This window comes from Oryzias latipes, chromosome 12 (assembly GCF_053564925.1).
Source record: "Oryzias latipes strain Hd-rR chromosome 12, Olatipes_Hd-rR_3.1".
Lineage (NCBI taxonomy): Eukaryota > Metazoa > Chordata > Actinopteri > Beloniformes > Adrianichthyidae > Oryzias > Oryzias latipes.
Window position 1 is genome coordinate 11,917,042 of NC_136248.1, and position 27,342 is coordinate 11,944,383.

Genomic DNA, 27,342 nt, shown 5'->3' on the forward strand with positions numbered 1-27,342 from the left:
AAATACTTTTTTCTTTGTGTTTATTTGATTATATTAAAGACATTTTGACAAGAATGACGGTACCGCGATTTAGCTGCAGCTTAAGCTCTGGTTTAGGAAAAGTCCCGCCCCTTTAACTGTCTCCACCAATCATTCTTGGAGGCTTAATCACATGTCATCAGTCTGACCAATCAGAAGTGGTTAAAGTCTTCACTTCCTTGTTGCGATTCTGCTCACAAAGTCTCTCAGTTCCAACAAAAATAGCAGCTAAAGCTCGTCTTTAGCGGTCTAGCTTTCCACAGAATCCGGTATCAGACCGTGGAACAAGTGAACAAAACAATGAAGCTCAGAGAAGAGAGTTTTTCTGCGGTCGACGGATTTTTCTACTACACCTCCCATGATGCATTGCGTTAAAGTGACAGCGTACAATGAGTTTCTACTCTTAACGTCTTAAAACAACAAGGAACACACATCAAAAAGTTATTGAATCTTAACTTAACTTTTATTACATCTTTTAGAAAGAACAACTGCAGCTTCCAGCTTTTTCTGCCACAATTATCACAAAAAAGCATTTGAGATTGTGGAGGGACTGTAGATCAATACGGACAATGAGTTTCTCCTTCTTTTTTATTTTTATTTTTGGATGCTGGTGTGCCGCGGGATTTTTGTCAAGGTTAAAGTGTGCCGTGGCTCAAAAATGGTTGAAAAACACTGGCCTTATCACTTGTGGCAGAAACAGAAACATTTTTTTATGGTAAGTCTCTTAGTGGTGCTGAATGTTATATTCTTTGAGCACTGGGATGTTGATGACATACAAAGCATTTAGGTTTTGCATTCAGCTTTGTGAAAGAAAGAAAACTCTGTCCATTTTTCCTGGAAGGCTCTTCACTTCACATTTGACGACATTTTGGTCATTAGGGTGTCGCTAATGATCATCCTTATAGCAAGATAACAGCGGTAAGGCTTATAGGGAACCAAACTGCATCCTACCCAGACGCAGAGCTGTTATGTGCAGAGATAAGCTGTTTCAACTGTTTTTCCTTTCCTTTATTGAATTGCACATTTAGGTTATTTCTTTAAAAAATCATAACTCGCCACAGGAATGGACTAGAAACTTGCTTTCTTTTTTAATCATCCTTGTGATTTTTACTCGTCATGTGTGGGCCAGAGTAAACCACCTGGTGGGCCGGATAAGGCCCGCGGGCCGTATGTTTGACACCCCTGCACCAGACAGTAACTGAACTTTTTTTCTTCCGTGATTTGTGAACCTCACTGGTGTCCATGGATTACATGAAAAACCTCTCCACCTTTATCCAACTTCGTCATGGTAGGGAGAACACGTTAATGGAAGGGGGGGTCATCTAAGATAGCACAAGGGTTAACACTATAGATATCGCCGGCGACACCTGCATAACACATACTCTCTCTGAACGGTAACCCTACGACCTTTCACAAGATTAACGGGAATCAGCCGATTTTGATTAGGCTTTTTATATCGGCTTTCCCCCGATAAGCAACCTTTTAGGAATCTAAAGTGTTGCATAATGGCACAAAGGCTGCTTTTCTCCACTTCAGAATTTGCTGGATTACATTAATTGCAGTTGACAAGTTAAAGTAGTCAAAAGAAGTTCAATCCTGGAGCTACAGTTCAGGTGTTAAAGGGTTAAAAAAACATAAAAACAACAAATTATTTATTATTTATTTATTTGGTACTAAAAAAATAATGGTTATTTAAATAGGGTAAACATGTAAAGGAAAACAAAGTAGTGAATTGGATTGCTGCACATTTGTGCTCAGTTATGATCATATTACCTACTGTTTCAAGTAGAGGTCTAATCAAATTAACAGATTAATCAATTTATATTTCTACGATCCAACCAGATTGATCTGTGTGAGGCAAGTTTTTAATTGACCTATAGCATTATAAAATTGTTTCAACATGAAAAATGATTACAATTGATCTGGAAAAATACCATTTGGATTGAGAGATGGTAAGTTTATTTTACTATCACGTAAAGTCCCATCACAGTGAACAACACACATGTGATAGCAACAAAAAATGATCAAGCCATCATTTTAGTCCAATTTGTAGAAACATTTTGAATTCTGCAAAGACGTGAACGTACATTGTGGTAGAATGTTCTAATAATGTTCTGTTTGTATTATTTTGATGTAGAAAAACAACAGTGGGCTGAACTTTATGAAGCTAAAATGTAAATGGATTTGACATTAATTCTTGTTTACTTGTGCACTGTTTGTACACATTTTTAATTTACGCTGGAGTATCTTGAAGAAATACAAGGAATCTGGAAAACTTCACCTACACTGTTCAGTAGCAGGTATTTATCGCTGAGTCACACTGGTTAAAGTTCTGGCTAAAGATAACCTGGATCAATTTTAGGTCAGTGAATCAGGTTGAATTGGATCATTCAAAATGAACCAATATTGACTATGAACTGTATCAGCAACCACAATTTATGATTTGAATCAAATCGTTAAAATGAATTGTTACACCCCTAGTTTTAAGGCAACAGTTTACTTTCATGATCTATTGCACAGGAACACACATTTCTGTAAAAGTGTTGCTTTCAGATTCGGTGTCTGTATTTGTATTCAGTTTGTTCTGATGCATGCGCTCCAGAATTCGATGGATGCTACTAAAGCTTGGTCTGTCCGAGGGTTGAGTGCTCCAGCAGAGCCGCATCAAATTGTACAGCTCTAGAGGACAGTTCTCTGGACAAGCAAGAATCTGTCCATCCCTCACATAGTAAATGACTTCCTCGTGACCCATTCCATAATATGGCTGCATCCCATGCGAGAAAATCTCCCATAGCACCACCCCATACGCCCAAACATCCGACTCAATTGTATAGCGATTGTAGAAAATGGATTCTGGGGGCATCCAGCGAATAGGAATGGCATCATTCTCATTGGCTTTGTAGTAATCAGCAGAGTAGATGTTTCTCGAAAGTCCAAAGTCTGCAATCTTTACCACCATTTCCTCCCCAACCAGACAATTACGAGTTGCCAGGTCACGGTGGACAAACTTGCGTTCTGAAAGGTAGGCCATTCCTGCAGCAATTTGCTTAGAAATTGATAACTGCTGTACACAGGAAAGAGATCCTGCCTCCATATCAGAGGAGAAACTGCGGTTGGAAATGCTGGGACAGCTGAGAGTGTGCATTGACTGGGTTGGAGAGTGGCGACGAAGGAACTCGTTGAGATCGCCATTAGCCATGTACTCAAACAACAGACACATGGGCTTCCCCACAGCACACACACCTGTGGAGGACATGAGGACAGCTGTGCTTTATGATGTGGATAAGAGAAGCAGAACAAACAGAGTTTACGCCCACATAAACACAAACTTTTTCTTTAATAGTGAAAAGATGTTTAAGCAGCTCCAGGTTTTCCACAACGTAAAATGATTCACAGATAATGGTAAATAATTTACTCGGCCATGACATGAATACAGATGAGACCCTTTGCAGTTTAGATGTGCTCGTTCATGTACTCATAGGAGTGTGTAGTCTTAGGAGACGTAGGATGTATACACTATGTACTGTTAAAACCTGTTTGTGTCAGAGATGGGGTGTGCTGTAGTGGTAAATTGGAAGTGGAGGATGAAAGCTGAGCAGCTTAATTTAATGGATCGCATTAAATTAATGGATCTAGAAGTTGTCATAATCATATTTACAGACCTGAAGTAAATGCTTTGGGAAAACAGCACACAAGACACAACCTGTGGCATTCTTTCAAATGCATCAGTGCATCACTTTGAACTTTTTTGCTTTGTCATTTGTCAGATGCAGACTTGCAAATTTTTCTAGAGTTGTTTTTGGCAAAAAACACAAAATTTCAGGTCATATTGTGTAGGTTAGTGTCCTTCTGGTTAGATATTTTTGTTTTCTTCTTCAAGCTATTTTTACAGATTTCGAACATTTGGATGACGAGTTTCCACACAGGGAGATACCGAAGCCCATTGTCAACTTTAAACAATAATAATGTTTTAGTCTTCTGCGTATAGAAAATTACAGGGAATTATTTAGTCATGACCGGCCACAGATGCAGTAGAGTTTTAAAAATGACTACCCTTCATCAAAGTTGATATAAACCATATTTAGGAGCTGTAAACTCTTTATTTTAGTTTAACAGTCAACAAATTTTGGACAGGATTCCTGCATGCGTTTCTGAAAGTGCATTTGGATGTCAGCTATTTGCTTTAGACAATATAGGCAGTTTTAATGGAGTTAAACTTCAACATGTTTTACTTAGGCAAACCAAAGCACATTAGTTGTCAAGGAGCTCTCATTTACTGGAAAACAGTCCAGTCTTAAGTAGTTCAATGAATTGCAGTCAAGACCAGGAAAAACATTAACATTTAGAAGTTAAATGTGCAAGTGGAAACCTATACAATTAGGTAATAATAATAATTTATAACTAATAAATAATAATTTATTCAGTATTTATTTATTTTGTAAGTGACCATGGAGTGGAATAATGCCCCTTGAGGTATGCCTTATTAGAAATAAATGGACTTCATGACAGCAATCGTCCTCCGCTTCATGTCGCTCAATTCAGGCCTCTGCATCATCCATTGCTTAAATTGTCTATGACCAAATTACTATCTATCAAGATACAGAACTAATAATGCAAGAAATGAAAGAAATTGATCTGTCCTCTTTTGCCTTTCCTCAAGCTTTTCAACATTTCCTTTTTCTCTATTTATTTTAGGGGTTTGGTGTCTGTTTTTTGCCAGGTTTTTTTTCTCCTTTGAGCTTTCAGTCCGATCCTGTAAGGATCTAATATAAATTCCAACTGTTTCTAATTTTTTCACACTCACCCAGAAGTTTAACAATGTTGGGATGGTCAAATTCAGCCATGAGGGCTGCCTCTCTCTGGAAGTCATTCTGCATATCAGGTGATGCTTCCTCCTTTAGCATCTTCACAGCCACCATTGTGAAAGGCTTGTTTTGTAGGAGGCCTGGTGCTCTGCACAAAGAAACATTTAAACAGGCTTTTGGTCAAGATAGTGTCTCCTCAAAGCTACTGGAACAAACCACAAGAGTACAATGTTTTTCATAAGAAATTGTTCATTTTAGCAACTGCAGCTACTCTGGAAGTGTATTGTCAGTCACATGGGGCATTGCATATTTGTAGCACAGACACATTTTAATACAATTGTTGCTTTATGAGCTGAGGGTGGCAGACTTGAAGCCTCCAACTCCCTCTAATGACCTGGTGCAGATATCTCAAACTGCTGAGAAGGGCTAGATCAGGGGTGCTCATCGCGATGAGGGGGCGACAGTGGCTCAGGTGGTTGAGCGGGTCGTCCAATGATCGAAGGGTTGGCGGTTTGATTCCCCGCTCCCACCAGCCAAATGTCGTTGTGTCCTTGGGCAAGACACTTCACCCTCCTTGCCTCCAGTGTGGCTCCACTGGTGTGTGAATGTGCATGTATGATCCCGGTGATGGTCAGAGGGGCCGTAGGCGCGAAATGGCAGCCACGCCTCTGTCAGTCTGCCCCAGGGCAGCTGTGGCTACAACCGTAGCTTACCATCACCAAGTATGAATGAGGAGTGAGTGAATAATGGCCACAATGTAAGCGCTTTGAGCGTCTGGAAAAGCGCAGATAAATCTAATCCATTATTATTATTATTATGATCAACCAGTTAATTGCAAAGGACCATCAAAGATAACTAAAAAATACATCTATCTATATAGATAGACATATTTATTTTGGGTGAGCATGTGAAGGCAGCACCATCTCACCCTTACATAGCAGAACCTTTATACAACTTGAATTAACTAAGAAAAGAAGAGCTCATATCTGAGCCCTAATCATATTTGACGAATGCCAAAGAAGAAAAGAGAGCTGCCGATGACAGTCAAAGAAAGACGTGGCAACTCAGAGCTTGTTCCTGAGCTGCCAGGATGAGTGCTTCAATGCTATCCTGTAGGCCAGCCCTTTCTAGCCATTGGTAGGACTATTTGATATCAGCCACTTCAGTCATGATCCGGTGGTGCATCCCATGCAGGGGCTTGTCCTCCCAGGAGGATCTGTCCTCCCACACCGCATCATCCTCTGCTCTCCATCGCCTGAGACATTCACTAAGCACACTGTCAGTGGGGGCCTTTAGCTTGATTTATTCATGCATCTTGGATGTTTCATCCTGGATAGTAGCTTGCATGCTCACTAGTCTTCTGCCTCCTTCCCAGTTTAGTCCTGATATCCTCCCCACTGTCTCAGTGTCTCCCCCTTTACTCATTTCCTCTGCCTGACAAATGTTCTTCTCATTTTCTAAGTGCATCCAGAAGATACTGACACATAAGCGTTTTTAGTTTTCAACCAATTCTGTTTGATTTCTACATACAATTTTCTTTTATTTTCGTGGAAGGTTCTTGTTCTACTCAGAATCTTTGGTCCAGATGATGCCTGCAGTTTAAAAAATTGTCATTCTGATCCCCCTGTTCTCTCCATTCCATTCTCTCACCTGGCCTGAAAAACCCTTCCAAAGGCTCCTTCTCCAATGTCTCTGACATACTGGATGTTGTTTCGTGGATACTCCAGCCCCAGTAGCTTGGAGTTCAGCAGCAGGGGAACGCGCTGGTACATGGGGTTGGGATGGAGGCGATCCAGCAGCAGCTCAGATGGCAGAGCGCTTAACGTTGGCATCTTCATCTCTCTTTTGACAAAAAGAGAGAGTGACGGGTTAGATAGATAGATAGATAGATAGATAGATAGATAGATAGATAGATAGATAGATAGATAGATAGATAGATAGATAGATAGATAGATAGATAGATAGATAGATAGATAGATAGATAGATAGATAGATAGATAGATAGATAGATAGATAGATAGATAGATAGATAGATAGATAGATAGATAGATAGATAGATAGATAGATAGATAGATAGATAGATAGATAGATAGATAGATAGATAGATAGATAGATAGATAGATAGATAGATAGATAGATAGATAGATAGATAGATAGATAGATGACTTTATTAATCCCACAATGGGGAAATTTCATTTCTGTGGCAGCAACACGACATTCAGAAATAATCTATATAATATAACATCAATAAAGGACATCACAAATGACATTTATATTAGATAATTAAAAATATTACTAAAATTATTATGAAAGATTATTATCAAAATTAGATTCTTATTAAATAAAGAAATAAATATTAAATAAATACAGCTGCAAAAGTGTAAAAAACATGCGGTCTGCAAAACATGTAAACTGTAAAAAAACATTACAAATTTTTTCAAAATACAGAAATAACTAATGAAGTTCACACAAAAAACAAAAACAAAAAACTGTTCAGGAACAAAAAACAATTTAAAATTGAAAAACAACAACTACAACAAAAGTAAATGAATCAATGACTTAACAGAAAAAACACCCCTGGGACCGTGGAGTGTCACTTTGACACAGTGTTGTACAGTCTGATGGCTGTGGGGAGGAATGACCTGCGGTAGCGCTCCTTCTTACACTGAGGGTGCAACAGTCTTGTGCTGAAGGAGCTGGTCAGCGCCTCTACAGTTTTGTGCAGGGGGTGGGAGGGGTTATCCATGATGGATGTCAGCTTAGCTAACATCCTCCTGTCCGCCACCTCCTCGATGGACTCAAGTGTGCAGCCCAGGACAGAGCCGGCCTTCCTAACCAGTTTGTTAAGCCTCTTCAAGTCTCTGCCTGCACTGCCCCTCCCCCAGCACACAACTCCATAAAGGACCACTGAGGCCACCACAGTGTCGTAAAAGGTCCTCAGCAGCTGTCTGCACACGCCAAAGGACCTCAGTCTCCTCAGCAGGTGAAGGCGACTCTGGCCCCTCCTGTACAGAGCATGGTAAGACCTGGTTCTCCAAATATTAAAGACATTTTTTTGGTGCCAATTACCTTTTTCGGTTTGCCCACTGTTTCCTCCGCCTGTAGCAGCTGAGGATGACAATAGAGAGGGCGACTGTGATAGCAAACGAGGTCAAGACAATCACGATGACAGACATGGAGTAAGCAGGAGAAGACACAGAGGTTGTGGGAGGAAGGTGAGGGTTCTGCCTTGTTGACTCGGGCTTTATAACTGCAAGAAACAGTGAGAAACAATTTCAAAAAGGTAAATACAAGGTTATCGTAAATTATTTTTTATTGCAGACTAATAGCCATTTTTCACTCTTAATTCGTTTTTCTGGCATTTTTTTTTTGTTCATTTATTTATTTAAGTATTTACATACAAAGAGTATGAACAAAAAACTAAAAACCAACCTGGTGGTATGGTTGTTTTCCCACACTGTGGCACAACACAGTATTCCAAGCGTATGTTAGGGTTGGAGGTGTAACACCAAGGCCTGTCACTGATTCCACCAGGGTTCCTACAGTGGTTGTGAGAGTTCTTCAGCTCTGGAATAATGTCTACAGACAGACGATGCTGGTGGGGGACCTGCAGAAAAAAAATACAAAGAAAAATTATTTTTTAAGAGCAAATTTTTTTTCAATCTTTCAATTAACCTTTTTTTACACATTTTTTTTTGCATTTGTAAGATTTGTAACCATTGCAGTGCCTGCAGGTGGGTTACTTTAAAGTCTAGATAAAATCACTAAAAACAGCCACAACCCTCGAAGATCTGAAGATAACATGACAAGATGGAACAATGGCAAGAAAAAACCCGCCAAAACCAGATCTCTGTAAATAACATGGATAGTTTTGGAGAGCTGATAATGTTTGTCATGTTAGCGAATTTACAATAATACCCAACCAAACACTTTGACAGAGCGCCGTGTACCTCTTAACATCAATAAGCACAACCATAATCAATCCATATCTTTGGAACTACATATTATAAGACGCACTGTTGTTGTTGTTTTTTTAATAAATTAAGGCTTTAAAGTGCACTTTATAGTTCAAACCCATGCAACAACTCAATTTGCCTTTAAAGACCCACTCCGATGGAAATTGTGTATTTGGTATTTTTAACATGTTCTCGTGGCATTTTTCTGATGATGCAGGACATTTGTAAAAAGAATTAAGCTTAAACTGCATCATGATAATTAAAAGACCACTGCGAATGAATAGATCAAAAGATGATCAGAGTGGAACTTTAAACAATCAATGCATTCAGTCACAAGATGGAAATACTTTTTTTTAGCTGAATACACTTAGAGGTTATCCAGTGCTCCTTCAAAATTTAGTGACTTGTTCCTCAAGAATCTGCAGAGTGTGTGCCTGCACTGAATGGAACATGTGCATGTGAAAGCTTATTGCTTTCAGAGGCAGGATGTGACACGATGAGCCTTCCTTCTCCCTCGCTCTCTGCTAAACTGGCTAACATCCATAGAATCACAACACTGCATGGGAGAGCACTAACAGTTCACCAAAACAGACCCTCGCACAGAGCAAAGCTGTAAAAACATGAAGTGCCTTTTGGGCTGCAGGGACTTTAAGTGTGTGTCTTGTGGGAACATAGAATATGTTTGTGTAGTTTTATTAGTTACATTGTTGGAACTTTTAGGGTACAAACTACCAACTTTGTTGGGCCCAGATTGCTTTTGTGTGTCAGTGTAGCCCCAACTTAATGCATAGAAAGATGCACATACACATTCTTTAAACAAGGAAGGTGGGGCGTCTGATCTTCTGTCCCCTACCCCATCCCTGGTGGGGAAACCAGCCCCTCAGCAGTAGTGGGTGTATCTCTTGGGTGCTGGCTTCCTTGGCCCCCCAGCCCTCTCTCAGTGCAGGGAGAGAGATCCCTGAGTTCTTAAACAAGACCACAAGCTGGGGATCACACCACAGCAGGGACACAGACACCCCAAGGCTTGTGGTCTTGCCTGAGATCACTCATCACATCTGAGCCTTGGGGTGTATGTATTTTAGTAGGTTTTCCTGACTTGTGTCTTACCTTTTTCAGTTTCACTTCCTAGGTCAAAGGAACCGACCTCAGGGTTTGGTAGGCTTTTGTAGGGCCTGACCAAAAGTCAACCATTAACCTCAACTGGAACCACCTGGCGCAGGGGAGGGGCCTTGTCTTATAAAAGAGTGTGAATTTTGGTTCATGGGTGATAAGAGAGAGGAGTCTGTGTTTCAGAGCATGTGCTGACATTGCTGCTGCTGTTACCTGCTGTAAAATAAAAATAATAGGCATTTTTTCATTCACAAAAACCTCTGGAGTGGTTTTTATTGTTTTTTTTTTGCCTTGTACCTGTCGGTCTAAATCCGGAGCATGACAAATACAGAAGGGGTTTATACAAATATATACCTGGCTGCAGCAATAAGACAGAATGAGGGCATTAAAGGAATTAAACCCAAACACAGCCATCATAAAATTAGTCTCTATGCAGATGACATATTACTGTTTTTAAGTAATTTACATTCTGTAAATGAAACAGCAACAATCATTAATGAATTCTCCTCCATATCAGACTATTCCATTAATTGGAATAAGTCTGTTTTATTACCACTGAACAGTAATGCGGAGCAAAGACTCACAATACCAGTCAAATCAGGAAATATCAAATATCTAGGTATCAACTTTTCCCCCAAACTATCAGAACTGGTGCAGCTAAACTACACACCATTACTGAAAAACATACAGGACGATCTAACACGCTGGACCAACCTGCCTCTGTCCCTTATGGGCAAGGTAGCCACGGTTAAAATGAAAATCTTACCTAAAGTTAATTATCTCTTCTCAATGATTCCCACACAACCGCCACTAAAATGGTTCAAAACATTAGACTCATCCATATCAAGCTTTTTATGGAACAATAAACCTGCAAGAATTAGTCTAAAAACTTTAAAATCTGCAAAAAGCTGTGGAGGATTAGAATTACCTAACTTCCACAAGTATTTTCTTGCAAATAGATTACAATACATCTTAAAATGGTTAAAAAATAATCCAGAAACCAACTCATGGTTAGATTTGGAGGTCCCTTCGAGGCCTGACCAGATCTCTTCTAGGGCCGGCGCTTGGGGGTGGGGGCCTGGCTCCTCTCTCTCTGTGTGGGGTGGGTGGTGCTGGGCCTGGGGTGTCGGCGCCTCCGGGATTGGGGCCCCTGGGCTGGGGGGACCTGAACCCTATGCTGAGGGGGGGCTGGGGGACAGCTGTTTGACCACCGGGGGACAGTCTACCAGCTGTCCCCAACTTACCCCCTTCCTCATATAACCTCATATTAGGGTGAAGGGGTGGGGGGTTTATCCTGCGATACGCCTTGGGGGGTTGGGGGGGGGGGGGGGGCTACTTGGCAGTTGTTCCCTCTCCCATGGTTGCCGTATGGAGTGGGCCCCCCCTCTTTGGTTTAATTTGCACCTTAGACATGTAGGGCCCTTGGTAGGGGGGGTGCTTGAACATCACTGCCAGCAAGCAGCAGATGTCCTCCTAGCACCCTACCCACCAGTTTTAACCGCACCTTAGACATTTAGGGCCCCTTGGTGGGGAGGGTAAGGGGACATCACCGTGAATAATCAGGAGATGTCCCCTCAGTGCCCTACCCGCCAAATTTAACTTGTGGCGGATTTTGTCGCCCGGGGGGCTGTTGTTCCTTGCCTGCTGCCGTGTGGCGTTGAGGGGTTCCGGCTGCCGCTGCTGCTGCAGCGGGGGTCTTGGTGTGGGGATGGCTGGGCACTCTCCTTCCTTCTTTTCACATTCCACCATCCATTTTAGAAGAACATAAACACTCACCTGAGAACAGGTGTTAGCTCACCTTTGCACTAATAGTTTGCATGATTGAATGAATGAAATATTTCACACTAGTTGGTTTAAAAGCATAAGTATGCGTGTGTGAACACTATCTGTTTTGTGTACATGTTGACATGTGGACATTTTTGCAGCCCTTTTGTACTACATTTGAACCTTACCGTAATGATAAACAACCAGTAAACTTGCTGCTCTATGCTGCTTCATGGTCTTACCCCCCCCCCCCTCCTATTATCACCCTCCTACCCCCCCTCTCTAACATCCCTCTAACATCCCTCTCTCTTCTTCCCTCCTTTCCTTTTCCGTCCGGTCCAACACCAAAGATTTTCAAACATGATTGAAATTAATAAAGTTTGGCTCTATTACAAAAGGGGTTTATTCAGATATACCTTTGGTTTGTCTGAAGATTAATAACCCCTGTTGTTAAAGTAAAATATGTCCAACACAAAAGGCCCTCAGTTCTCATCTGCCTGCCCAGCTGTTGGACAGGACAAGTTAAAAAATATATATATATATATATAAAAATATATACCTTTTGTGTCTGAAGATTTACAACCCCCTTTCCTAAAATTAAAATCTGTCCAACACCAGAGCCCTTCAGGTATTATCTTTTTGCTCAGTTGCTGGACAGAACAAGTAAAAAAAATCATATTTACGTTTATTGATGGGTTTATTGTAAAGCTGTGGTTTCCTAAAAAGAAAGTCATGGCCTCTGTGTCTCCTTAGGAGTTGTACCAAAAAATAAATGGCTGCCAAGTGCCAACTTATATAATATGGGACCAGAGTAAAGTCACTTAGGAGGTAATGACTGTATTTGGATGTCTGAAATGTTTTTCCTTTTTTTTTTTAGGTCACTGTGATTCAATGACAGCTTGTAAAATAATATGATCTTCACACCCCCAAAGTGTTAAAGTTATATCAGCTCCGCAACAAAGAAACAGAGTTTATCTTAATTTATCTGTCAATAGGCATGGAAGCACTGGTGAAAAAGTTGAGTTATTCAGTTAAAAGTTACTAAACATTCCATCCAAACCTGTTCCTAAACTTAAAAATGTTTTTAAAGACCCACTCTGTTGAAAATTCTGTTTATGTTGTTTTAACAGGTTCTTGTGGCATTTCCTTTCATGCTACATATAAAGAACATGAATCTCAAAATTGCCTGAGTATTCAAATCAGGAGGAGACGAAGAAATGCTGTTAGAAAAACCCTGTAGCAGTGACTTAGAAGTTAGAATCAGCAGGTCACAAGCTCTCTGCTCTGCTCCATTCTGATGCATCCACCTGCAGACAAACTGATCCATGTACGTCTTTGTTTTCCTTGTCTCAGCTTAAAACTGTATGGCTAGACAACTCCAGTACTGCTTGCCAATTTTGTCGCACCGCTATTGTTAGATTGGGATTACGAAGGGCTGTAAAATAGCATGAGGGAATGTAAATTAGATAGATGATGGGAAATGGGGGACTAGCTTATTCTATTGGTCCTACCAGTAGCGGTTTTAGGTATGGGGATTACGGGTGGTTCTCCGGGGCTCCGATTCAAAGGGGGCGCCGGCTCACTTTTTCACCACTGCTTCAATGCCTATGGACAGAAAAGTTAAGATAAAAACCTGTTTCTTGTTAGTTTCATACGTTTTAATTTTATTTTCTTCGATGTAAAATGATTTAGAATTGTCTTTGACTTTATTTAAAATAATTTAAAGGCACCTTTAAAGTTCTCTTGCTTTATTTTAAGGACATTTTTCTGGAGCATAGTTAAAAATAAAAGTCAATACCAGAAATACTTTTTCACTTTCAAAATGAAGCTGCATTTGTTGACTCAAAATTAAAAATAAAAAGCAATCCGCCAAACCGTGGTTTCTTTTTCTTCTTCTGTGCAGCAAAATTCAGTTCATTAAAATGGATTAACAGAAATGCTTTTTCATTTTCACAATGTAACTGCATCAAATGACTCAAAAAAAAATGTCACTCCTTTAGAACGCTCATTCTGTGACATAATTAAAGCGAAAATGCAAAGAGAGGATTGCATTTTCGTTTTCAAATTCACCCCGCAGAAGTGTAGCAAAACTCAATACCAGTGAGCATTTCCAGGGGGGGGGGGGGGTGACGTCAGTGCTCACTCGGTGTGGCTACATGCTCTGCACGAGCGAAGAATGTCTGATCAGTGCAGCCGGAGTCTTCGTGTTTGTGTGAAGTGAAGGGAAGGGAAGGGTGACTTGTGATGTACAACGCTGTGGAAGACGCTTCAGACCTCACTCCGCCTGACCGTGTCTCCCGGGAGAACCAAGTCTCTGAGCAGAAGACTAGCTTTGAGGCGGCTTTTGAAGGCGGAAGTGCCGCTTCGGGCAGTCCTGAGAAACCATGCAATCATGTGAATTGGTGGTGACCTGCAGTCTTGAGCTACTGTTCTGTCAACCAGGAGTCTCTAGCAATGCCCTTCTGTGCGTTGCTCATGTATTTATCCATGTGCCTGTTTATCTTATCTGCAATGATGCCTAACATGAGATTCCATCTTGTGGAGAGACAAGTTATTGGACGGTAGTTTTATGGTACTGCACCCTTTGAGGGATCCTTCTGGATCAGGATTGTTCGCCCTTTCATTAGTCATTCGGGAAGAGTCCCATTTCTTTGCATTTGGTTAATTTGTGCAGTGAGATTCTTTAGCCAGTAAGCATGTATCATGTGAGGGCCCTGTGCTGTCCAGTTCTTCATACCTGAGACTCTTTGTTGGATGTCTGCCACTGTGATGGTCACTGGATTCTGTTCAGGGAGATTGTTATGTTCTTTTTTTAAAGAGACCAGCCATTCGGCATTGCTGTTATGCTGTTATTTTTACCATATATTTTTCCAGTACTGTTCAGTTTCCATCCTTAGTGGGTCTGCTCAGCTCTTTTGACCCAGCCACTGAGCGTACACTTTTGCAGGTTGAGTTGCCAACAGCCTGTTTATCCATCTGGCTTCACTGTCTCTTGTATACCTTTTTAGGCAGCTGCTCAAGGCCAGGAGCTTTTGTTTGGCAGTTTTCATTGCTTCAAGTATGGGAATCTGGCTGTTTCTCTTAGGTACTTGCTTTTTCACTGTACATCTTTTGGCCTCTGTCAACTGACTCCCATCCCTCCTAGCTGCCTTGATTTTAGCTTCCAACCATTGCTTCCACGGCAGGTATTGTTTTCTCCCATGGTTCCTCTCATAGCCAAGCATCTCAAGGATCACTGCTGCTGAAGTGTTGAGGAAGGGATTGCCCTCAGTGCTTTATTCAAAGTTTCCAGGAGACTTTCAGGTACATCACCTGACCGCTGTAGTGCCTTCCGAAAGTAATCGCCCCCCTTGAACTTTTCAACCTTTTGTAACATTTCAGGCAGCAAACTTGAAGAAATAAAACTAATGTTTTGCAAAGAATCAACAACAAGTGGGACCAAATCATAAAGTGGAGTGAAATTTATTGGATATTTCAAACTTTTTTAACAAAAAAAACAAACAAAAAAATTGGCATGCAAAATTATTGAGCCCCCTTAAGTTAATACTTTGTAGCGCCACATTTCGCTGTGATTACAGCTGTAAGTTGCTTGGGATATGTCTCTATCAGTTTTGCACAATGAGAAACTGAGGTTTTTGCCCAATCCTCTTTGCAAAACAGCTCGAGCTCAGTAAGGTTGGATGGAGAGCGTTTGTGAACAGCAGTTTTCAGTTCTTTTCACAGATTCTCGATTGGATTCAGGTCTAGACTTTGACTTGCCCATTCTAACACCTGCATATATTTATTTGTGAATCATTCCATTGTAGATTTTGCTTTACGTTTTGGATCACCTTCGGAGCACCTTTTTCACATGTTTGGTGTGTCTGCAAGGTGGCTTGTGGCAAAGTTTAAACAACAATTTTTATGGATATCTTTAAGAAATGGCTTTCTTTTTGCCACTCTGCCATAAAGGCCAGATTTGTGCATTACACGCCTGATTGCTGTCCTATGGACAGACTCTCCCACCTCAGCTGTAGATCTCTGCAGTTCATACAGAGTGATCATGGGCATCTTGGCTGCATCTTTGATCAGTCTTCTCCTTGTTTGAGCTGAATGTTTAGAGTCTTTGTAGATTTGCAGTGGTCTGATACTCCTTCCATTTCAAATATTATCAGCTGCACAGTGCTCCTTGGGATGTTTAAAGCTTGGGAAATATTTTTGTTTCCAAATCCGGCTTTAAACCTCTCCACAACAGTATCTCGGACCTGCCTGGTGTGTTCCTTGTTCTTCACGATGCTCTCTGCATTTTTAATGGCCGTCTGACACTATCACAGAGCAGGTGCATTTATACAGAGACTTGATTACATACAGGTGGATTCTATTTATCATCATTAGTCATTTTGGTCAACATTGGATCATTCAGAGATCCTCACTGAACATCTGGAGAGAGTTTGCTGCACTGAAAGTAAAGGGGCTGAATAAGTTTGCACACCCAATATTTAGGTTTTGTATTTGTTAAACAAGTTTGAAATATCCAATAAATTTTGTTCCACTTCATGATTGTGTCCCACTTGTTGTTGATTCTTCACCAAGAATTACAGTTTCATATCTTTATGTTTGAAGCCTGAAATGTGGCAAAAGCTTGAAAAGTTCAAGGGAGCCAAATACTTTCGCAAGGCACTGTACAAGCTCAACAAATTCAAGCTCTAGAGGAAATGTGTGAAGCATTAGCTGCTTGTAATGCTAAACTGACAGCTAAAACGATTGATATGGAAAGTCGCAGTCGGAGAAAAAAACATAAGAATAATTGATCTCCCAGATTCAATAGAGGGACCCAGACCCACGAATATCTTTGCTGACATCCTGGCTGAAGTGTGGTGACTAGATTTTGACATCCCTCCTGAACTGGATCTGGCCCACAGAGCACTCATTACTAAACCGGTACCGGGTGCTGGCCCAGAACGGTGATTATTCGACTCTGAGAGGCCTGCTGGAAGCGAAGGAAACTCCAGTTTCAGGCCTCGCCAATCCAGATATTTGAGGAATACACACCCAAGGTCGCAGAGAAACGCTCCAAGCAGTGATGGCCAAGCCTTTACTTCTTTTGTTACTCTGGGATACCAATGTACCATTTCAGGCAGTCAAAATACTCTAATAATATTATGTGTTTCTCGTACAGGGGACTCTGCTTTCTTGTTATTTACTGTTTAAGATCAATCGGATATTACTACTGCTGGACACTGACTCAACCTAATTTGACCGGAGAGATTGCTGCTGGCGGAGAAGCAGTGAGCATTATTTTACTAAACACTGGAGGGCAAAACCTTGCAATCAAATGCACGTAAATTTGAACTCAGGAAATACATCTACGCAACTCTTATCATTGGAAACTACATAAGTCTTGGATTGGACAAACATTTCACTCTCATTTCAATTTAAAAACAAGGTGCTTTCTGATTGACAAATGTTTCATTCCAGAAATTGTCTACAGTAGAGATTTACCCATAACCTTATCAGATTAAGCTACAAAAAACCTAGACTTCATTTTTAACATAAAACCAAAGAGTTTCAGATCCAACACTTGATGCTGAGAAGCCCTTTGAAAGGGTGGAGTGGACCATCTTTTTTATACCCTTAGACAGCTTGGTTAATTCCATGGATTACTGTATTTTTCTCTCAGTGCCTCAGTCTGCACAAACAACCAACACTCTGCCCCATTCTCATTTTTGGGGAACAAGACAAGGGTGTCCGCTCCCCCCACTATTATTTGCGCTAGCACTAGAAAACCTTTCAACAGCTATATAAGCAATGAGGGTTTTTGATAGTATCGATAGTGCATAAAAAATAAAGTCTTGCTATATGCAGAGCATCTGGTTTTTTATATGAGCAATCCCATAAAAAACACATATATTGACAGTGTTAAAATCCTTTGGTCAGCTATCTGGAAACAAGCTTAAAATTTCCAAAAGTGAATACCAATTTTTCAGGACCATAAGGCGCACATAAAAGTCTTGAATTTTCTCCAAAATATAGGAGGTGCCCTATGAGGTGGTGGGTCTCATGTGTTGTTGTGGGGCATAGAAGAAGACTGCACGAGAATGGGGGAGGGAAGTGTGGCCCTGAATAGCATAGTTTACAACATCGCTGAAGCACAGTTTAGACTGCAAGCTATCAGCTACGCGGAAGAACATGAGAGCAGCTGCAAGAGAATTCAAGATTAATTAATCCATGGTTCACAAGTGGAGGAAGCTGGAAAATGAACTCCGACAAGTCAAGAAGACGCAGCTGAGTTTCCGCGGAAAAAGGCGACTCGAGTGATGGATAACAACCAGCGATCAGCTTGGAGAAGCTTCTCTGCAGTCACCATTCGACTGAGAGCAGTAACGCACAGAGGAAGCTTTTGCTTTCCTTTTATGAAACGTAGTCATCTTTCCATCCGGGCGAGGATTACCGTGCTGCAATGACTTCCAGCAAATTACAATGAACAGATGTTCATCTTCTGCTCACACTGCAGTAAAAAGGTCATTGACAAACACCTCCAGCCCAGCTACATCACCAACATGGACGAGGCGTCATTGACTTTAGACATCCTGATTAATTACACTGCTGAGAAGAATGGGAGCAGTGCAGAAGGATACGCACAACGGAGCATGGCTTTTATTGTTGTTGGAGGCAGCGCCGGGCGAGTTATGCCGCACTTTGTGAATGGATTCGTGAAGCTTGGGTAACGTGTCTGCTTGCACTGCTTTCAAAGTGCCGAAAAGCCGGCATCATTAGTCATTTAGGTCACATTGAATGATTCAGAGATCCTCACTGAACATCTGGAGAGTTTCCTGCACTAAAAGTAAAGTCAAAATGGGAAACACCTTCGAAGGTGGTAGAGAATGAGAGAGCAAATATTTTGTGGGACGTCCAGATCCAGACTGACCGGAGTGTAATGGAGAACCAACCAGACATTGTAGAGCTTGACAAAGAGAAATGGAAAGCTGTTGCTGTGGATGTGGCAGTACCAAGCAACAGAAACATCAGGAAAAAGGAACATGAGAAACTGGAGGAATACCAGGGACTCAGAGATGAACTGGAGAAAGAATGGAATGTGAAGGTGACAGTTGTTCCGGTGGTAATTGGAGCCCTTAGGGCAGTGACCCCCAAGCTGGAGGAGTGCTTTTTTTGTTAAAAATAATAAATGTCCAGAGGCTAAAAGAAGTTTATTGCATCGCTCACTTTTTTTCTCATTGGTGAAGAATAAACAATAATACCTGTTGGTTCCAGGGCTGGCATGGTATCCCCGACCTTGTGACATTTATGTTGCCTTGATAAAGGCGTCCTTTGTCATTGTAACAGGTTGCTGTAAAAACCGCACCAAAAGATAATCAGATGGATTACAATGGCATTTGTGTCAGTTGATGTTTCATAAATGAAGGAATAATAGTTGTGTGATATGTGGGCTGGATCTTTTTACATACTTACTTGTAATTTCATCTTTGCTGAGATCTGAAATGAAAAAAAAGTAAAATAAAGTTATATTTTTGTATGTCAAACAAGTGTTCAGTTCAGTATTGTAAAGTGGGCACCGTGTGATTGAAAAGGAAACGTCAAAAACACCCAATCTTAGTTTTGCTCTGCTTTTAATTTAACTGACAGTAGTTGTTTTCTTCATGGATTAAAACTAGCACTCACTGCTCTAAAAAAAAGGCAAAAAAATTTTGGAAAGTAGCTTGAATTTTCCCACTTTTTTTAACTGTACAACATTTTTTTCCTAAAACTAAAGCATTCACATTCTTTACTTTTAAATTTGGCACCTGGTTTGCTGGATTGGTCTGCATTCATATTGTAGTACATTGCAACAGGGTTCACTTGCAAAACAACTAAACCTTTTGTAAAGTGAACCACAGTTGGCTTGTTAGACTGTTATGTTACATTCACAGCTGCGACGCGAGTTTAAAAAGCCGAGTTTACCATATGGTGTTCACACTGAACAAAAAGGGAGGGGCTTCTTCTACTTTTTCTACTGTGTACTAGCACAGTAACAGTTAGAAGAGGCTTGGTGCAAAATGTCAAAGCGGTGTAAATCTCATGAATTTTGCTCCAGGCTTTTACTTTCACAGCTCTATACCTGAAAGACTTGGTGTCATATAATTCCAGCCGGGCACAAACTGCAATCATTATTTTCTCCTCCATCATTCATTTTCAAACTGCTGATACACCCATGAATTAAAAGGGGGTTGTCATCCATATGGCACTACCAAATCAGGGTCCCTGATTGATTAAAGTTTGACCTGGTTTGACTTGCACAACCACACCCACAGTGCACAAAGACACTAAGACTTAAAGCAGCTTTGTTATCTTACAGTAACTCAGACTTGAATTGTATGCTTTAAAGAGACACTTCAGAATGTCTCATTCAAGTTTATAACTTACCTAAAAAAGGAACATGTGTGCAGGCATCTGGGTCTGCGTGCAGACTTGGTAAAGCTTGACATTTGGGCAGATAATGTGATCCCAAGACAGAGTCAAAGAGCTCTGGCTGAACTGACCGGCTGCCTTCAAGTAGCAACCACTCCTTATAGCAGTACAACTCCTTTACTGCCAGACAGTGTTCTCTGTTTTATGAAAAAAAAGTTATTTGTTTAGTTTATTTAACTGTTTTTTAAATGTATTTATCTATTTTATAAACCCATCAGTTCCATTTAGGACAATTTGTAACACATAAAGTTGAAACAATAACAATGTCAGGCGGGCTACCTGCATACTGGTTTAGGAGCAGGCCCCAACCCTGATGGATTGCAGTTGGGGAAGGAGGAGTGGCACAGCAGTGAGAGCAGGGCAGGGCTGCACAGCGTACTGAGTCCTTCCAGCTCTGTCCACCAGCTCTGTACAAGATACTCCTGCATGTCCTCGGGATCCGAAAGGGAGGCGTTGAAGAAAACCAGAAAATTGTCTTGCAGAACAGTTTGGCAAACCTCTCCACGGTATGCACTGCAGTAGCCAGAGCTGCTTTTAAAAAGCCTGGAAAAGGAAGACACACAGTTTCACCGAATCAGCAAGAAAAAAAGTCAGATTTGAATACTCAAATAAGTGATATTATCTTAAAACAACAACATTTGAGTTGTCTCTGTGAAGGTTCTTATTCATTGAGGTTGTTATCACAGAATTTTGGTTCTTCTGAGCAATAGGAATTTAACTCTCATAGAAGATATTGGTAAATTTCTGAATCTACTTTAATAAGGGGTTGAAAAAAAGTGTATTGCAGAGACCATGGAGGACATTTATGTAAAAACAAAAAATTAGAGATATTTTTTTTTTTTACAGAAATATACAGAATTAGAATTTTTCCATCTGTTATAAGATCAGGTTCTCAAGCTTATCCTGTGAATTCTACTTCCTCCTTGTGCGGCTCCAGAGAAAAGTGCAAGCAGGCGCATCAGCCCAAGCTGAAGTCCTACAGTCCAAAAGTGGGGCGTAACTCGCCCCGCGCTGCGTCCCAGTAAAAGGAGCGAAGGGTGGACAGCTTTTCATTGCAGCCGGCTGGCAGCATGTCTGCATTCACAGCTTGAAGAGAACAATTCTGATTAACCCTTGTGCTATCTTAGATGACCCCACCCTTACTTTGACGTGTTATTCCTATCATGACAAGGTGAATAAAAGTGGAAAGATTTCATGTAATCCATGGACACCAGTGAGGTTCACAAATAATTGAAGAAAAAAGGTTCAGTGCACTGTCTAGTGGGTCTAGATGACCCAACTCCCAATGTTAAAGTGCCTAGGACAGCACAAGGGTTACAAGGCATAAAAAACTATCTTTTTTCTTTTGAAATGCATATGTAGTTCACTCTCTGTGTTAATAAAAAATGATTGAGATACTTGCTGACATATTTGAACCTTTATCAGAAGAGTTATTGAGGCCGGAAGTCCGAATCTGTGAAGATCTTTCTAACTTTTACGAACTGCTGCTGCTCTATTCCCGTGTTCCTGCGCGGTTGAAAGGTTCACTCACTCAGTTCCTGAATACGCCCGCTCAGTTGTCTTTACGGCCTTTCACTATATGGCAGAGATGTAACGCCATACAGCTGCAAACAGGACATTTCTCCCTTGCTGAGCGTTGGAGGTGCGTGGGGGAGGGGCTATGTTTGTACTATGGACAGTCCGGGCATTTCCTCCATACTATTCGGTACGCCCTAAGTATTGGAGCGACCTGATGAGTCGTGTTTTGTCCTTTTCCCCACCCTCATCACCACCTGTAAAAGTCTTGGTGGCACACGCAGGAGCAGGGGAGGACTTTGAGACCAAACTTTCCATTCCTGTTGAGCTCCTGATTACTCCTTAAATGGTTTGGTTACGCACTGAGTTGCTGAACGCTCTGTAAAAATTAATGTGACTGTTTCAGGTAACCACAGTGAACTCATGTGGTTTTATGTAATGGAATCTTTGAAACCTCAGGTTATATGAGATTTTCCTTGGTTATGTAAATGTAACCCAGATGAAATTATGTGCTTTCACTTTAAATGAAATCCTGCACTGTCGCTTTAACTGAAATCTGGCATTGTAGCTTGGCCGGTTCCCTTGCACTGTGCAAATACCATGAGACTCTGATAGTCCAACGTTTTAAAGGCATGTCAAACCGCCAACAAGAGTGCATGCATAGGGGAGCTGGGCTGCGTACCGCTGCGCCAGGCTAAGCTTTAACTGAAAGACCCGACATATCAATCCTGTTTTTGCCGGTTTCATGACAAACGTCAGTTTATTAGATTGGTGTTTATTATCTGAAGCCAGGAATTGAATCAGCGCAGTTGAGCAAATTGTGAACTGCTTGTTAAATAATTATTGTTGAATTATGAAATATGTGAGTCCTCTTGAAATGCATTGAAATGAAATTGTTGAATATCATTGGCATTGAATTTGGATTAAGGAAATGTTGTACAACTATGGATTATGCACCTAAGATATTGCCTTTTTGTAGTTTCCTCCTGAATATGAATTGCATATGCCTCTGTTTATTAGGTTAACTAAGGAGGTTATGTGAATGTGCCTTCATTTGATAAAAGGAAAAGATTTTGTATTTATTATCACCTTTATGACAGGCCAGGTTGCTTGACTGGTCGTTTGACAGGTCGTTTGATGAGCCGCTCAACTAGAGTGCTGGGCAATGTTATTGAGCGGGGTGTTCTACCACTTCTGGAAAGAAAAAGGGTAAACCCTCTGCAGTTGGTAAGCTAAAAAGGAGCCCTAATCCTGATATGGATTCTGCCTCTTCACTACAAGTGCGGTGGGAATTTTTTCTAACCCTGTACACATCCAATAAACCAGCTGTAGTGCCTTTTTCCAAAAGGAGTTTTACAAACTCTTTTATAATTTGATAAAGAAGGTACCTATAACCTACAAAAAAAAAAAAAAGAAACAAAAACAGAAGGGGCAAAACAAAACTGAAAAGATTTACACAGGTGACGGAGTATTTCCCATTACATATTTTCCGGCCTCGTTTCATTTTACTGTAGCAAAACAACAATAAAGTGTCCATTCCTTTTGTTGACAGATGAAAACGTAAGCTGCACAGCCTTCACAATAAAACCGCACACCATACTACTTCAAGGTCACCCTTGTGTCTAAGAATAACTCTTAGAAAATTAGTTTAAACATTTATTATGTTAATTCTATTAAAATCAAAGGGAACATTTTTAAAAAAGATTTGTTTTTTTTACAATAGTTTATAAATAAATAAAGAAGTCACTTTTTTCTTTTTTAATTTTGATTTTAAAAACGAATGATATATGGATTAGTTATGCCCCAATAATAAGAAGGGACAACAACAAAGCAGCCAATAACATGCAGGTTGATAGCCCAAACTAGCGTTAGTGTAACAAAAATAGGCGAGCAATATTGCAGGAATCCAGCCGTAAAGTTTAGTGCCAGATGGCAGGTCAGACGATGAAATATAAAAACGTACAACAACAACTATTTGTCTGCAAGAGGAGGATTTAGAATTTGAGCTGAAAATGTGAGACTTTAGCTTCATGCCTGAGCTTTTTCAAATGTCCTGTTTTCATCTGCTCCTGATCTGACGCGATTTGAATGAAAAAATACTCAGAAGCACAGTTTTAATCTTAAATTATTTATATATGTCTTTTATTATGAGGAAAATGTATCAAGAATGTGGTAAAAACACTATTTTCATTGGAATGGGTCTTCAAGCCTGATAAAGGCTAAAGATAAAGTTAAAGCCGGGATAAAGAAAAATTGAGACCAACAAAAAAACAATTTCCTTAGTTTTTCCTCAATTTTTCCTATATGTTTGTCTTTTACAATCACATTTAAAATCCCAAAATGTGCAATATGCTTTGCGAATCTTTAAGCTTATTTATGCACTTTACAAAGAAATCTCAATTTTTAAGGGTTTATAAATCTGAAAAAAAATAACTTGTACTTTTACATGTACATTATCAATTTAATTCTAAAAAGTTTTCGGTAAATCTAACATTTTGAACAGATTTTGCACTGTCAGGCGCATGTGTTTGTTCCAAAACAGATCCATAATAAGGGTAATTTGCCTTACCTCCACTCTAATGGGAAGTTGCAGTATCCAGAGGACACGGGTTGGACAAGAACAGGTAGAAGTAGAGGCAAGAAGAAGGTTGATGGCCACATGTAGAAAAAGAAAATTATACAAACACAATCACCAGGATGCTTCTCTCTGCAACTCATAGCTTACGAACCAGTAAACTGGAAGTGTGTGTGGTCAGGTCCTTATAAATATGTGTGAGTGAGAGAGAACCCAATCTTTTGTTATTCTTGCTGTTTTAAGACGACTCTAATCAGGGATTTTCTTTTGGGTGGTCACCCAAATATGGCAGTAAGACAACAGCTGCACTCACACAGAGGAGATAATACAATTAACAGCTAAAACAACAATGTTTAGGCTCTGAAAACAGCTCATTCACTAACAAACACTACCTTCTTAGTCAGATCTTTATATACCTGCAACTGTGACTCCTGCAGTTGCTTTGACCGTGTTGGCTCCACCACTGTGTCTGTTTGAAGCCATACAGGTGTAGAGAGCATGCTTCACCACTGTCACTTTCAGAACAGACAGAATGACATCACCCACTATGGTTTCTTCCACCGATGCACCTGAGATCTAGAAAAATAGAGGAAGAGAATTACTTCATTACTTTGTTCCATCACATGCAAATTCAAGTTATGGAACAATAAATTCAAAGTTTAGTAAAGCATCAATACATTCAAATGTTAAAAGACACCCTTAGCAAAAAGTAATACAACTGAAGTTTATTTTGTTAAGTATACTTGAGTATAAATATAGCAAGTATACTACAGATCATGTATGTGGTGTATGAAGTGTGCTAACTGAATACTTCTTTAGACTAATCTGGAACATTTTACGTTAATATATAGATAGCACAGTAAATAAAAAGTAAACTTTAAGTAAACTGCGTCACTTTTAATATAGATTAAGTACAGTACATTTGTAGTACACTTCAATTGACTGCTTTTTGCTAAAATGGTCCCCAGAGGTATTAACAATATCATTATGCCTTTTTTAGGCAAAATAAAAAAAACTTGTGATCTTTTCTAGGACATATTTTCTTTAGAGCAGCAGAAGTTCTTTATAAATGCGCTTCTCATTTGTGGGTGCAAGGTGTTGGCACGGCGCAAGCCTGTTCCCATTTGGCATTAAACTCTCTCCTGCTTGCTTACAACCCCTCACAACCCCAACCTAACACTACTGGTGCAACAAAAATGGTGAGCAATATTGGAGCTATCCTGCCATACACTTTTGAGCCAGATGCCAGCTCAGATGAGGAAAAACGAAGACTTTGTAATTGTCACCACCTGTCTTTAGGACAAGCTCACTCCTACCCACTAAAATATATTGACTAAAACAGCTGCCAAAAAAATCTGATGCCAAAGTCTTTTTAATCATAATCACACACATATAAAGTACACATTTAAAGGGGTTGTAATCCCATCTGAGATAATCACCCTACGACCCAGACCAAGACATGTGATGTGAGTTGATGGCAACAGCATTCAGGAAATTTTTACTTGTTTTTCTGTTCAGAGCAACACTTAAAATCAATCAATGAATTTTGATCGTGAGCAGTTTTTCTTTGGCAGCATTGTCAGCTTTATTATCGTGACAGCTAATGTGTATTATCAGCTCAATCTGAGACATTCGCTTCAACCCCATCACCACGATTGGTGATTTGAACAAAGAAGATCCAATCTGACATTGAAGTTTAAAGCACATTAATGTTCTGTAAGTAGGCTCACAAATTAGGCAAAACGAGCAAAAGCTCATTGTCTGATGATTTGTAAATTATGTTGTTCTGCATAAACTTTCTTCTAGGAAATGAAGAGTTTATAGAAGGATTTATTCTGGCTTGTACACAAGGGTTGTGTTTGAATTCCTCACTACTTTGTGCATTATTATGTAGGGCTGTCTGAATCTACAATTCCCAAATCCAGTGCCCTAGAAATTTCCCAGAAATCTCTGCAAAATATCATGCTTGATATCTTGGCGGTGGGGAGTCAGGTTTGAGCGCCTGGGTTGGTTGGGGGTGCCGCATGGCCCGGAAAAGTTTGGACACCCTTAACCTAGAATGTTTCCATTTGCGCCATATTGAAACCTCCATATTGTGAAAATCTGAACAAAAGGCATATTGTGAGGAACCTTTATTGTAGTTTTCCTAAAATGCAGAAAACATTTGTAAAATCAGCTTGTGCAGTTGAGGACACTTCACCCATCCAACCATCCATTTTCTGAACCTGCTTTATTCCTGGTTGGGATCATGGGGATGATGGAGTCAAACCAGCTACTGAAGGGCAACAGTGTGGTATACACTGGACAGTTCGCCAGGCTTTCATAGAGAACAAATTAATCAGAAAACATGACAATAAAAGGCACAGTGGTTAGCGCTCTTGCCTCAAAGCAAAAAGGCCCAGTTCAAGTCCCAGCTGGGACTGTGTGGGGTTTGCATCTTCTCCCCATGCATGCATGGGTTTCTCTCCAGGCACTTGTGACTATAAATTGCCCCTAGGTGTGAATGGACGTGTGATTGTGGCCCAGAACAATTAATTAAGTGCACGTAAGAAATGATACGTGTTGTTCAAGGTGGGTGAATGGTTCACAAAGTGAATGGTACTTTTTTGTCAATTGTCCTCAAAGCCTTTTTGTACTGCGTCCTAACAATGTGGGAGCAGTCATGCTGCTTAATCCGAGAACATTTACGGTGTATTAGGAGGGGAAAAGTCTGTAGGTTTTGAGACCTAAACCTTGCGCTTTGTCTGAATTCAGACTGCTTCTCAACAAGACATTTGTGTTTCAAACCAAAGCTTATAAACAAAAGCCTGTGACTAAAGATCTCTCTTCAGTCAGAATTACAAAGTCGAGGCAAAGCAATGACAGAGTCCTGCGATTTGCAATCCTTGTTGGGATAGTTCACTTACTCAAACTTTATATTTCGCTGACCAATTTTGAATGTCTGTATTGACATAAGGTACAACACTTTTTACTTGCTACTTTGGTACAGCGGAGGCATGCTGGAAGGCAGTTACTAAGGAGGCCACAGCTATGAAGGTACGATGATAAGTGTTTATGAACTATAGATTGTGAACAGTCAGACTGAGGAAACTCAGAGCGAACTGAAGCTCAGTCCGATTGGGGAAAAAACGAGACCACCTGGAAAGATGGGTCT

The 27,342-nt window shown here is 40.4% G+C and overlaps 1 protein-coding gene across 1 annotated transcript in view; it reads right to left on the minus strand.

The window, feature by feature from the left end:
* Positions 1–459: 459 nt before the first annotated feature.
* Positions 460–27,342, minus strand: part of musk (muscle, skeletal, receptor tyrosine kinase) — a 61,700-nt gene continuing 34,817 nt past the window's right edge. The window contains exons 7-17 of the mRNA XM_011481962.4: positions 24,605–24,764; positions 24,183–24,189; positions 20,378–20,641; positions 20,054–20,235; positions 19,103–19,126; positions 18,892–18,980; positions 8,256–8,430; positions 7,893–8,073; positions 6,474–6,665; positions 4,823–4,971; positions 460–3,261 (exon numbers count right to left, since the gene is read on the minus strand). Coding sequence (XP_011480264.1) covers positions 2,528–3,261; positions 4,823–4,971; positions 6,474–6,665; positions 7,893–8,073; positions 8,256–8,430; positions 18,892–18,980; positions 19,103–19,126; positions 20,054–20,235; positions 20,378–20,641; positions 24,183–24,189; positions 24,605–24,764 — 2,157 coding nt within the window. The 3' untranslated portion in view covers positions 460–2,527. The remainder of the gene's footprint in view (positions 3,262–4,822; positions 4,972–6,473; positions 6,666–7,892; positions 8,074–8,255; positions 8,431–18,891; positions 18,981–19,102; positions 19,127–20,053; positions 20,236–20,377; positions 20,642–24,182; positions 24,190–24,604; positions 24,765–27,342) is intronic.